Below are 14,781 nucleotides of genomic sequence, written 5' to 3'. Positions count from 1 at the left end.
CCAATTGGAGTCTTATACTGCCTAACCATGGTTGGGGATCAAATTTTTTCATTTTGTGGGACTGCCATTCAATGAAAAAGTCAACGTCCCAGACCGGATTCGAACCGGCACCACCAGCATATCTCAACTCAAATTGGTAAAATTGGGTCTAACCAACTGAGCTATGGACGACCTGCTGAATGATCTATAGGTCTCAACTAAAATTGTCACATTACCGACAAAAGTGTTTTTAGGTCAATAATGTATTGCATGCCCAAGTTCTAACAAAGAAGTAGAAATGTTTGTTAATTACAATGTTTTATCTTAAACCAGCAGTCATATACTGATATGATACTACTTAATACTTACATTGTACCTTTAAAAACACAAATTTTCTAAAAATGCTTTAAGAATAATCCATAAAGCAATCAAAATAAAAAATACTTCACAGACACACAAAATAATAATACAAATCACTATTTTAAACAAACAGCTAAATTAAGTAATAAGTATATATGTAGCAAGTTACTTAGTATCTATATTGGATCATGAAAAAAAAAAATGTACTTTTTAAAAAGACAGAATAACAGAGAATATGTAGGATTTTATTTTATTTGTTATAATTATGAATAAGTAAGAAAATTGAGAATTGGGAGAAGAAGGACTGGACTCTAAAATGATGTAGTCTAACTAATCAGAAAATTCCAAAAGAAATGAAGTAGGGAAGAGAAAATACCGATAATGTTAAATCCACTTCAACAGAGGATAGAACTTTAGCCATTGATATAGATAGTTAAAATAGTAGGAAAAATAGAAAAGTATTCCATAATAACACAATAAGGAATGGATTTTAAAAGATTATTTCAGATGACTTGAAACCACTTTATAGCACTGTTGTATAGTCAAAACAAAAAGGCTAACTGGATATATTATGGCTCGAAAACAAGGAGGATAATCTGCCTCAATTCAGAAAATACAGAAAAGGAGCTTAGAGCTGGACTACAATCAGCTAAAAAGGTTGCCGAGGAGACTGAACAACTCATAGGACCATTACGGTTTTGACCCATCAATAAACTGAATAATGAAATAAGGCAAATGAAAATTATATGCAAACATTTAAAGAAAATACCGAAAAATACCAAAAGAAGACTTATTTCACTATCTACAAAACACATTTATTAATATTTTTCAATGATCTATCTTTCACCCACTCCTTTCTCAAATAATCTAATAACCGACTTATAATGACTAAATCGAAAAGAGGTAACTCAACTGTTGTTATGAACAAAAATGTTGACAGAATTCACCTCGTTCTATCTGACCTAACCACTTAAAAACCAATGACACATGACCCAATTTGCCCACTTATACTCCAATTTAACTAACTCCTTGAGACCAATCAGATTAACCGCCTCACCTACCTTAATCTCATTTTTTATAATCCATTAGCTATCTCCATATATAAACTCCCAAAAATCCATAGACCTGGTAAACCACTCCACCCCATCATTTCTAATATCAAAGCTCCTAAACTCAGTAAATTCCTTCTTCCTCCCTTCAAAATCCTAGCCACGATAACCCTCATGATATCTGTAATTCCTTCCATTATAAAGAACTATTACAATCCTTCAACATACCTGACAACTTTATCTTAACCTCCTTTGGTGCCGAAAGCCTTTTTACTAACATCCCCATTGACAAAGCCCTTCATATTGTAGAGAAGAACTGGACTATTATTCAATCTAATATCATGCTTAACCTCATCCCATTTCTGGCATAATTAGAACTTTGTTATAATTTTGGTTATCTGATCTTTCATGATAAATTTTACAACTAAATTTCCAGACTTTCCATGGGTAACTAACTACCTTGCTCCTGAAATTTCTGATATTGTCCTTAATGACCTACTTGACTTCATACTGCCATTATTCTATAACACATTATTTTTATTAAGAAATATGTTGACGATCTCTTCCTTTTCCTCAATCTTGACAGAATTCCTGAAAGCCTTTCAGCCTTCAAACTCCCATCATCCCTGCCTTTGGTTTGCTGTTGAACATGAAATTGACCATTCACTCCCCTTTCTACTTATCATTAAGAATTCCAATGGCTCCATATCCACTGATTAGTATACCAAATCTACCTACTCCAGCAGACTCCTTTACTAGTTGCTGAGAACTTTATCCACCAATCCCTTTCTCTTTCTGATCCTCAATATCACCAGATCAACAAAGAAACTATTCAAAAAACCTTACTTAACAACAATTTCCCACCTAACATGACAAACTCTTAGACTCTAAATTTAAACTTATAACTCCAGTTCTTCCTGTCCTCAATTCTTCTCAACCTACTTCACCTCTTGTTCAGTACAGATCGCTTCCTTATATCCCCATTCTTTTTGACAATATACAACAATCCTTATAATCTACTATTCCTACCCTACATTTTGACCAGCAGTCCAACAGCCAAATTTCTTACCTTTTCTCTAATTTAAAAGATCCTATTTCTCTCTTACACTGTTCCAATGTAATTTGCTAGATTACCTGTTCTACCGCTAGTTGTAATTCTTTTTATATCAGTGAAACTAAAAACCGTATTTCCCAGTACAAAACTTTTATCAATCCGTTTTGATTCTAAACTGTCTGAACACACTTTTAAACCTTAGCCATTCTTCTAACTTCGATCATACATCCTTTCTCGCAACTGCCCCAACCATAAAAAACGCCTAATTTCGGAATACATTTTTATCAATTTACAACAGAAAACTGTTAATCATAAAGTTGATAAAGACTGCATCTCTCTGAACTACCAACGTATCTTAAGCCTTATTAAACATCCATAATTTTTCTTTTATTTTACTCTATGTTCTGCATTTACAGAGTTAACTTTCTTCCCATATGTTTTATCTGTTTTTATAATTTTTATATTTATCTCATATTCTTATATTTATTACTTTATATTTAATGTTTACTATCCATCTTTTATCTACTATATTTATATAATTTCAGTGTATTATATATTCAAATGTTACTTATTTACATTTATTACTCCATAATTAATGTTTTTATTATATAATTTATATACCTTTGTACCCCTATTCAATATTGTATATATTTTTTTCTTCACCATATCATAATTATGTTATCCATTCTGTTCATTTTATTTCTTTTTGTATTTTATGCAAATATATTCTTTATTATCATTTGATGCCTGCCTATTTCTAATATTTTTTTTTATTTTCATAATATTATCTTTGAATTAACATTATATTATAGCATTTTACTTTCAAATGTAACATGTTAGTTAACCGCCAATCTGCCCCCACTTCCCTATCCTGTCTACCTTAAGCTTCTTTCTGGTGTTTACCTACTAGTATGGTAGAATTCTAGTAAGGTAATAGTCTTCTTCTGTACATTTTTTAAAATTTTAATTCTTATTTCCTTTTTTCTGTCTTTTAGTGTGTATTGTATTTTTATATTTCTTATTCACCTATTTTTTGTATTACTTATTATTCCTGTTTTCATTAATTATCTAAAACCATTTGTAATTCTTATTAAATTTTACATTTCAATGTACATCTTATTTTTTTTAAGTTACTAATTAGTTCATTTTTATATAAATTTTCACATACTTTATGGCTAATCGTAATTAGCCACACTTTTGTTCAATTTTATTTCATGTTATCTATTTTCTTACTTTGTAACCTTATATGAATGTTTGTATCTTTTTTGACCCTGAGAAAGCACTGCAAATTGGGATTAATCATTAGCTCATCATCAGTAGTTATATTACTATTTGAGTTCTTTTCACTGCAGCCAGACATCTTCCTTCTATATTCATATAATAGCAATATTTTGTGAAATATGAAATGTAGAATAAAATTAGGTTTGTGATAAAAATGAAATAAAATTCTTAGCATTAGCACTTATATTGAAACTATGTAAATGTAGCATAGTTTCTCATGTTTAACCTCATAAGAGTAGCATTTTTCATGGTATTTTCTAAAATAAATTCACAAAATGTTTATTTCTGATTATTTGGAAAGAAATGTCAAGTTTTTAAAGAATGTATCTCTGAGACTTTTGAATATAAAGAGCTCTATTAGGTCTTCTAATTTAGTTAATTTAAGAAAGGCATTATTCATATTTGTCATGAATTAGATGGCTTTAAAGACAAGAGTATTAAGTGAAAATAAGCAAATATTTCAAACTTTTCAGTTTTTTTGGACACCATTTTGTTATTTATCCTTGAAAAACAATAACATAATATTTTCCTGCATGGAATTTTCTGTAAATTAATAACACATATATATTTTTTTTTTAATTTTCAAGACGGTAGCCAAAAGAAAACAACAGAAAAAAATTAAACGCATCATGTAAAAAAAAGATACCAACAATGAACATAACAGAAACATATCTGTTTTTGTGGAAATTATATCTAAATTATACATATCCCAAAGGCATTCACCCTGTGTGCAGTGATGTTAGCATCAGGCCATTTCCTCACCACGTGTTGCCCAAAAGTCAGCCTATAAAGGCTCAAGCATAGTGTGGTCATGTGTGGCCCAATCATAAGCTGTTTTCGTATTTTAGTATTTCTGTTTGTAGCTATCCAGCGATTTATTTAAGTTTCAATATTCATAGACATCAACTTCACTCACATCCCACCAATGCATTAAAAAGGATACACAAGTATATCCATTTCATTAGGATGGTTATAAGTTATAAGATAAGTTATAAGTTATTTCAACAGTCGAATATTTTTAATAATAATAATTAATAGATATTAAATAATTATCTCACCAGGTTATGTGTTTTTTTAGCACTTTTTTGTTTCTCAGAAGTTTTTCGTTTTACCTCACAAGTTTTTTGCAATTCATTTACAATGGAATCTAGACTGCTGTCTGATATTACAGACAAAGATCCTAAAAACAGCAAACATTTTTTTGGTAAAAAAATAGGTCTTGTAATGCATAAAATTATCGAATTCTCATTGGAATTTAATCTATCAAGCTTAATTTTCTAATTAGAATTTTGTTGATTATTTTACACAACAGAGAAGGCCCATTAGACCATTTGGAGAGAAAAACAGAATTAAGAAATTGACTTACTTTCTTCAATATCTGATTTCAAAAAATCTTCAGTTTTGAACATATCACTTTCCTTAAATTTGGTATATTTATCCACATTCAATGTGAATATATCATCATCAGCTGGTGAATCTAAAAATGAAAAGAAACCCTGATTATTAGTTCACCTAGCCCAAAAAGGATTTATTAAAAATTTTAACAGAACAAATACAACGCATAGTATAACCCTTGAACAAAACATTTTATCCCTGATATTCAATAAATATTTTTAACAGTATAGAATTAAATTTAAAAATTTACTTATTTGTAATTTATTAAAAACATGAACAAAATTTACCAGAATCTCCAGATAGATCATCATTAGTTAAGGACAACAAGGATGGTAAATTTGCTTTAACTTTTGAACGTTTTGACTTATTTTTGTCCTTTTTACGTTCACTACTGCTGTTGTCACTGTCTTTACGTTTCCGTTTCTTTTGACTGAGACTTTCAAGGTTACATAGACTGAAAAATTTAATAATAACAGCATTATACGTTTTCACTCAATAAATACAGAAGGAAATTTTTTAAGTGGAGAAACAATAGCAAAGATTGTTGGTTTAGTTTAGCACTTCTGCCAGGTGGTGCCACTAGACCTTAGTTATAATATATATCCATAGTCTTAACAACTCTTATATCAAGTATATTATTGGTTAGATTACTAAAAACTCCATACTCATAGAGAGTAAAATAAATAACTTTATTATATAACTTTTTTTAATATATTGGAAGAAGATAGTTGACTGTATGTAGTAGATTGGAGGAAGACAGTCCAGGTGGCGGTCAATAAAGGTATCAAAATAGCAACAAAACCTATTAGTAGTTAACCAACGTTTCGCCTCACTTTGCAGGGCTTGATAAGAAGGAAGTTCTACTTTCAACTGACTTGACAACAGACTGACCCAGTTGACAGCAGAACTTCATTCTTATCAGCTCTGCAAAGTGGAGCGAAACGTTGGTTAACAATAAACAGTCCACCCTACTATCTTCCTCCAATTTTTTTTTTTTTCATCTTTGTCAACGTCTGTTGGGAAGTCTTCACTTGATCTTAAATTACAGAGTAAACTTTTTACTTCCAATATCTAATTTTCTTTTATGAAGAATATTATGAATTTCATGAGAGCAGGTACAGCCTATAATCAAAAATAAGATTGTTCTGATGATGGATAAAATTAACTGCGAAACTTAAACCATGTGAAAAATATAAAAGAATAAATTAGTTTTGAATAAAAAAATTTGCTCTCTAATTTAATAAAACATATTTTTGTTAAAAGGAAACGTTTTTGTATTCCATTTTATAAAATAAAAAATAATTCTATTAAAAAAAAAATTACAACAGAAATAACTCTATCCGTCCTCAGGGATGGAACGTCACTATATTCACAGGATATCATGGTATTATAAAGACCTCCAAGGGACCAGGCATGTTCGGTAATTATAATCTATCATTGATATAACCAATTGCTACACACATGATGTAAATGAGAAATACGAATTCCTCAAATTCATTTACTCCTACCAAACACTTAAAAATTGCTTTGTTTGACAATCATTGATTATAATTGTGGTTGCAATATATGTTAGTAAAATAAATTGGTAAGGCTCTGAAATTCACGCATGGAATAGGAGGGGAAGTAGAAGGTGCCTTGATCAGTTGCAGAAAATTCACATCCACACGTCATAACTATAAAAAAGCTTCTAGAGAAGTTTAAAGATGACTTTATCATTTATAGTTCATCCAACAGAGAGAGCAGCAAGAACACTAACCACAATTTTTGTTTTACAATTGGTATTTGAACGAAAACAAAAGGACACTCCTGAAAAGAAAGAGCTAATTTGTGAGAACTGTAGGTAAAATTATTTTGGAGAATATGAGCTCTAAAATATTCAGCAATACTACTTATCCACCCATTGATAATTTTTATGGTGGTCCCCAACAGGTTTTCTCAAAGACTGATTCTCTTCTTGGATACCATTAATTTTGTAAAATAAACTTTGTTCATCACAGAAAAATGAAAAATGACAGATGCCATTATGCTATCTGTGAGATCGAGATCATTCTCATATTCAATTACGATGAGGGATAGAATATATGTAAACAAGAAGTTTGATTCTAGCTATTTTTGGATTTCCTATGATGAAATTTCTAGGCTTGAAGCATTGTATGTGCTGCAAGGAAAGAAAGCAATAGCTGATAAGCCAGTCAATCCATACGGCCAGTTCATCTTTAACAACTTCAGTGCGACATCCTGAATATAAAAGGCATATTCCTTGCCATGTGAGGAATATAGTCTTCATCCCCTATGATACTGTGATCAGTGAGTCAGATTTAGTTTATATAAAAGCAATGTCAGCATTTAACCTAATTGATAAAGCTGGCCAGATAAAGTTACCATTGACCACTCAGTATGTATGAAAGAATATACATTCACCATCATTACCCAATTGGGATGGAATTTCTATGGGATTCGAAGAAAGAAATATGAATGCTCCAAGATTGCAAGACTATCTTTCTTAAATTCACTTCCAAGTAATCACGCTACACTTTATATATTGAAAAATCTAAGTGAGTTAAACAAAAAAAACATGTGTTGTCACATTTAACCAGTTATTATTGTTTTGAAAGGCTCATGATGTGACTGCCTCCATTTCAGAGTTAATTGACGATATTGTGAGACAAGGAGATTTCCATCTCTTATTGTTATTCATGGGTGCCATAGTCACCATTATGACTAAGAGTGGTTTAAATGAGTTGTTCTGCGAGATATTCTTCAAATGATAGAAAATTAAATGTTCATACATTAAAAAGGTCAACCTACTTGTTTTGATATAATAGGAGTAAGTTATACAGACAATAAGAACAAACAAAAAAGCTAAATGAAGAATAAAATAGAAATTAGGATGTGCGGCATGTGTCAGCAAGGTCCCCATTTCTTTCATTCCAGTACCAGTTATCAAGCAAAATTCCTTGGCCAGTGCTCTAGAATCAAATATTGGGTGAACCATAGATGATTATGTCATATTTACACTTCTCCTCTAGAAGCTTTTATACAGTTTTAACAAGTGGAAAAAGATTTAAAAGTACTTTATCACATCTCTGATTGTTTGAGCATAAAGCTTCTGGTTTCATGTCCTGGAGTGCTAAATGGGTATTAAATTATAACTTACTTTGAATACTCATCTTCAGAGGAAGAGAATAATGTAGTCTTTTTAGTACTTTTTGATTCAACTTTTTTTTTCAAAACTTTCTTTTTAGAGCCTTCAATATTTTTGTTATCACTCTTTTTGTTGCCAATTAGCCAATCAGAATCACTCTGAAATAAAATCAATTTATTTAATTAAACATAATCTTATTACAATAACTAATAAGTTGATTTATTAGTTCTAGGTAAATAAATAAAATATCACAATTAGGTGTATAATCATAACGTTAAAAATATCAAACTATTTATTATACTTTAGGAGAAGATTTCTTTATTTAATTGTAACATGCTTACTGTGTTTTAAAATATTACATTGTTTTGATAGGCACAAAGTATTATATTTGAAATCAAACAGTTCTAAATACAGGTATAAGCAGAAACAAAGTGATTAGAAAATAATTAATAAATTCATCAATCTAACAATAGTCCACAAAGGGTTAAAGGAAATATTAATATACTTGATTCTCAACCTTGAGGTATTCTTGGGTTATATTGTGTTATAATGGCCTAATTTATCCCCTAACTAATGTCAGGCATTGATTATAGGGCTGGATGGGCCTAGAGAGTGGGATAAACGATGGTTACTACTTTTACTAGGTCACTAATTATCTGTTAGAAGAAAACTAAGGATGCTACCATACTAGTAGGGAAACCAGAGTTTCCCAGTAAATGATATACCTTTGCGTTTCCTGTCAAACTACCTTCTTACCAAGCTCATTTGGCTATTTCTAATTTAATAAATTAATGATGTTTTGAAAAAAAAATAGACCAATTTTTCAATTTTGCTCGGTTTAATCAATTTTTTAATTTAAGACTCTTCTTCCCATTTTTAATCAATTTTTCAAAGGTAAGATAATATCATCCACTAATTCAGAGTTGAGAGGACGGGTCCCCTGTTTTGGTGCTCTTTTTTTGGTTGCTATGATCTCACCAAGAGATTTGGACATGTCGTATATCGACCAATACTTGCTATAAGTGTCAGTTTTCTATTATTTATTTTCATACTGTTTCCCCATTTTAGCCACTTTTTTTATGTTCTGTGATTTAACTAATTTTTTTAACTTATATTTCCTCTTCCCATTTAAATACAGCAACATTTCCAAACTGTTTGGATTATCCTATCATACTTTGAGAATAGATGATTCAATAAACCACATGTCATATAAAAGACTGATTGTAGAAATCGCAAACAATTTATATAGAAGGGACTTTAAAAAACTAAAATCAAGAATTGAACAACACATCACTAACTTTAAAAATACAAACACAACAATTCTTTCATTCCATGGCATTAAATAGTTCAATCATATATTTAAATATTTTATATTATTATATTAAATGGCATTATTATAAACAAGAAACTGGAAATTATTAAGACTGTGATTGTTTTTTGTTGTTATTATCTCCTCTTGTGTGTAGTACATCGACCAACCTACTCGCTATAATTGTCTGTTTAAACATTAGTTAAATTCAATGATTTCAGATGCCATTGTAATTTATTTAAATTATTTGACAATTATACTGATAAAATATGAAAGGTAATTAGTTTTATATATTAGTAAAAACTTGATTGAATAATAAAAAATTAATATAATATGTAAAGTACAATAGTTAGTTTTAAAAATGGGAAAACAATCACAAAACATCAACTAACATTAAAATATTTGGAAATTTTCAAATTTCTTACATTAAAATTTATAAAAGTTAGCTTTTGCTCACTTAATTGTCAATTTACGCTTTTCGTGAACTTTGGAATTCAATTACTGATTCCTCCTTGCCTTAAAAGAGAGACTAAAACATTAATCAAGAGTTTTAGATTTGAAACTTGACAAACCAGTACTGTTTCTACATCAAGGGCTAAACTAGGAGATTAAGGTCAATAATAAATTACTAGACCTATCAGGTGTATATTGATGACCCTATAAAACAAAAAATAGAACTATAACCATTTCCTCTCCCAGTGGTGCTTCTATCTATAAATTCTACACCAGCCTTTCATTTCATTCTTTATAATCTTTGTTTATATGATTACCCTGTTATTAATACCAATGTTTTGATATTGTGGAATGCAATTAGTGATAGTAAAAAAATTAAACATTAATACATCAGTCAATGTTCAAAAAGATCGATGTTAACTAATACATCAATTGAAAAATGTTTTCATAAAAACATCGGTGTTGGAAAAACAGTTACTGTTCGCTGTAATTATGTTAAATAAATCACTTTTATCTTCATTTTTAATGTATCATTCTTACTGTAATCATTTCTTAATACACTATAATATTATTAAATTTATGAAAAATGAGAAATTTATGGCTCATAATCTAATTTACCCAATTAATCACATTGGAAATTGCTTTAGCTTTGCTCACTCTAAGATAAATTTATTGTTTTTTAAACTATCTGCCACTTGTACTTTTTCTAGGTTAAAAAGCAAGAACCTGGATACTTTCTTAATCGTTTTCACTTACTTTTATTAATTCTCAATTTTTTCATTCAAAATGAATGTCCGTTTTCTGGAGGAATTATTCCATTAAACTTTACCAGTAAACTTATCAGAATGACTGGTTAGCAGAAACTCAAAACAGTGTAAAGTAACAAATTTGATGCTAGAGAAAATAAAACTGTTTGCCTAAGAAAGGTGTCAGTTTGTTAGAAGTGTCCATTCAGGGAAGTTCCATTGTATAACCTTACAGAACAAGCTTCAGCGATGGGAACTTTATAAATACACTACAATATATGCACTACATAAATACAGAATGCTTCAGGTTTCCGTGCCTGAGCTCAACTGTAAAGAATCTATAGGGTGGTTTGTTTACCCCTTTTGAGCAAATCACAGCATTATAACATAATAGCAATAAAGTATAAGCAGGAATTTCAAATTTCCCACCACTGGAACTTATATCTGAGAATCTTAATTAATTGTTATGATTTGTATTTTCTTCCATTATTAAAACAGCCACATCACATCTTTCATTATGTTTATTTTTTTATTTACATCAGCACTGTCTGATTTTTAATAACTTTTTTTATTATTTGTTTTGTACAATTCTTACCTCTACAATATCATATTTTATCTTCCGTAAGTATTATCTACGATCAACTTAATTTATTGTTATATATGTCTCATAGTTTGTTTATTATCATTTTCTCTTTCTCTGGATCAAGTTTTTTGTTTTAAGCCCTGATGAAGGCCCAACAATCAGGTCAAAATTTCGGTACAAATAAAATAAGTTTTACTTATTTGTGTATCATTACTGGCCCCACCAACGACCACCTTCTTCTCATATTGAATCTATGGTCAAATTTTAAAACCTCATTTAGAATTTTACACAGTCAATCAGAATCACTTGGTCATCTACTCATCATGCATATGAAAGAAGTATGTATAGTCTAAATTTAATAAGAGTGAAACTGTAGGATACAGCTAAAATTTAAAATACTCACCATTGAGTCAGAAGAAGTATCCCAGTTAATAACTGATTTTTTTTTTTGAGGTGAAGTAACTTTTTCATGCAAAGGTGAAGAAATCGTTATACAGTCTCCAGAAATATCTACATTGACAGCTTCTTGGGAAATATTAGTTTCCGATGTTTGATTATTAGTAGTTTCTGATTCAGCTGTGCTGGTAGAATTACTTACAGATTTATTTGTTTTTTTTACAGATTTCGGTCTATAATCAGCATTGTCTATTTCTTCTACATCACTAATACTTGTGGTTTTCTCAGGATTATTGGTAACTGAACTGGGATTTTTAATCTTACAGCTGTCATTAGAAGCACCTACACTGTTTGATCCTTCATTTGAAAGTTCTTCTAACATTAGTTTATTTACTTCACTAGGTTTACGTATACGAAGACCACCAAATTTTATTTCAGATCCAGCATTGGTATTCACACTCTCAACACCTTTACTCTGATTATTTTCAACAACTTTCACAGAAGAAGATATTTCATTACTCTCAATTATTTCTACACTAGAATCACTTGATTCACATGTAAGCGCATCACCAAGTGTTACTTTCCAAGTTGAAATGTAATCATACATCTCAGCATGAAATTCACGCAATGCTTCGACAGATGAATCCAATATGTTGAAAAAATTAAACAAGGATTCATTAACGTCATTAATGCTAAACGTATCAGACACGAAAGGTTTTCCATTAGTCTCATGCTTAACCTTCTTAACCAGAGACTCTGAGAAAGACAAGAGATTATTACTAAGAACATTCAGCCAATCTTTTACAGTGGGAAAATGATGATCTGGAAGTTCACCATTTTTAAAAGCAGGATATTCAACCTTCTCATTTTCCTTCAAAACACCAGCATGACTTTTTGATAAAGGATGCCTTTCTATGGTCTGAAACAGATAGCACATTTAGTTAGTTACTAAACCTAGAAAACGACGAAAACAATTTGAAATTATATTATATGAGTGTCATGTTCTTTTACAATTTTAATCACCCTCTCTCCCTCCAAGAAATAATCATTTTAAAAATATTTTGAGTCTGGATTTTTGAAAATTAGCCTTATTGCATATAAAATCACCATTAATGATTTCAGCTTCATAGCCATTAGTGTTTTTATATATGATCAATAATAAGTGAGTGAGTAAGTAGTATTACTTTTTTTATAATACAAACCCTGTTTTATCCTGTACATATGTGTAAATAATCTGATTAGGCTTTTACTTAGACAAACTAGAAATAAACAATAGCAGTCGTAACAGTATTTGTGACATCAGAACCATTGAAAATGGAAAACATAAAAGAGACCCATAAAGTTTAGTCAAATAATTACCTTATGTTATTGACAAAATGACATACACAAAAATACGTTATGAGAATAACTTGCATCTATTTAAAAACAAATATGTACTCATTACAAGAAAAATTTCAATGAATCCAGCATGAAGGCTTATTAACAAAACAACCTTGAACATAAAACAAGATTGTAAAAACAATTTGAAATTCATTCAAAGTTCATAATAAAGTTTAAAAAATTGTACCAAACATGAATAACTTTTTAACATTGATACCAGAACTTAAACCAATAATATGTATAATTAATTCATAAATACATCTTTAAGGGGCAAAAATAATGCAATTTAAAAATGTAACACACAAAACCAAATAGGTTTCTGTGAAATATCAGAAGGTAAATTCTAATCTTAAGTTATTAATATAAAAGTTTAATATTAGATAAATAAATCCACATTAATAAGTAACTACCTTTTTCTGGTATGATTTTCCAACCATTATACACTAAAAAAATAAATTTGTTTCACTTCTATGATTGCGACATTGAACAATAAATAGTAATCTGAACAAAATTAAGAAATTGATTTCATCGAAAATTAATCTCCATCGTAATAGTTAAACTAATCCAATAAACTTTACTACGAACTGCGAAAGCAATTGAAAACATTTGAACCTCCCCCAAATACGGTGGAGAAACAATCAGTGTTGCCAAGATTCTTCTAATCTTTTAAAACTCAGTACCTAATTTAAAATAACCAAATTGTTGTACAATTACTTTATACTTCATGGAAAAATTGTATGATTAAACTTTATTTCAAAGTTTTATCTGAGTTTTTGACAATATATTAAAATAATCTCATTGTCATTTTTAATTTTATTCGTACTTTGTCCGTTATATGCCAACAAATAACTAATTAATTTGCTCATTTAAAAGACTTTCAAAATAGGTATACCAACTAACTTCTCCAAAGAAAATTATTTTTAATAATAGAAGCCCCACCAATGACACAAAATGATTACCCAATATCCCTGAAACGTATAGAAAAATTATTGAACAGATACTAAGACAAATTGTCATAATAAGGCGACTGCATCCATAAACACCACTAGATATTTTAAAAGAGCTAACTGCTTTGGTTGGTGGGTAATACCGTTGGACTCAAAAATGCTCCCATAACATTTCAGCGCCTAATGGACGAATTTTTAAGAGGAATTGGCGAATCTGTTTGTCAGATCTATATGGATGATCTGCTAGTATTCAGTAAAAATGAAGACGAACATGTGCAACATCTACACAGCGTATTCCAGAGAATCAGGCAATTTGGGCTCAAATTATCGGCAGATAAATCATCGTTGGGGCAGGAGCAAAAACATTTTTTGGGCCACACGATTTCCAGGGAAGGAATTAAACCCGACGCAGAGAAAGTCGCAGCTATACGGAAGATGACAGTGCCTAGGGATGTGAAGGGAGTTCGGAGGTTGCTGGGAACATTAAATTATTACCGGAGATTTGTTCCAGAAATGGCTGAGTACCTCGTCCCACTCAACAACCTTCTGAAGAAAGGCAGGAAAGTAATCATCACTCCGCTAGTGGAAGACAATATAAGGCGGCGCATGGAGAAGTTGCAGGAGGAGCCGGTGCTTGCTTTCCCAGACTTCACTCGGCAATTCACTATCACTACAGATGCGAGTGAGTATGCATTGGGAGCGGT

At 30.3% G+C, this 14,781-nt stretch overlaps 1 protein-coding gene across 2 annotated transcripts in view; it reads right to left on the bottom strand.

Moving 5' to 3' along the window:
- The window catches only part of LOC106685227 (transcriptional regulator ATRX homolog), a 51,797-nt gene extending 38,045 nt beyond the window's left edge, over positions 1–13,752 (bottom strand). The window contains exons 1-6 of one of the 2 annotated variants that reach the window (XM_014427787.2): positions 13,541–13,752; positions 11,758–12,669; positions 8,276–8,421; positions 5,406–5,572; positions 5,090–5,200; positions 4,782–4,903 (exon numbers count right to left, since the gene is read on the bottom strand). In XM_014427787.2, the coding sequence (XP_014283273.1) occupies positions 4,782–4,903; positions 5,090–5,200; positions 5,406–5,572; positions 8,276–8,421; positions 11,758–12,669; positions 13,541–13,567 (1,485 nt within the window). In that variant the 5' untranslated portion in view covers positions 13,568–13,752. The remainder of the gene's footprint in view (positions 1–4,781; positions 4,904–5,089; positions 5,201–5,405; positions 5,573–8,275; positions 8,422–11,757; positions 12,670–13,540) is intronic. The other variant, XM_014427788.2, reaches the window with a different exon arrangement.
- Positions 13,753–14,781: the final 1,029 nt, after the last annotated feature.

This window comes from Halyomorpha halys, unplaced genomic scaffold, assembly GCF_000696795.3.
Source record: "Halyomorpha halys isolate HHAL.00 unplaced genomic scaffold, Hhal_1.1 Scaffold672.1, whole genome shotgun sequence".
NCBI classification, from domain to species: domain Eukaryota; kingdom Metazoa; phylum Arthropoda; class Insecta; order Hemiptera; family Pentatomidae; genus Halyomorpha; species Halyomorpha halys.
The sequence above is the reverse complement of the archived record's forward strand: the minus strand, read 5'-3'. Positions and strand labels throughout refer to the sequence as shown.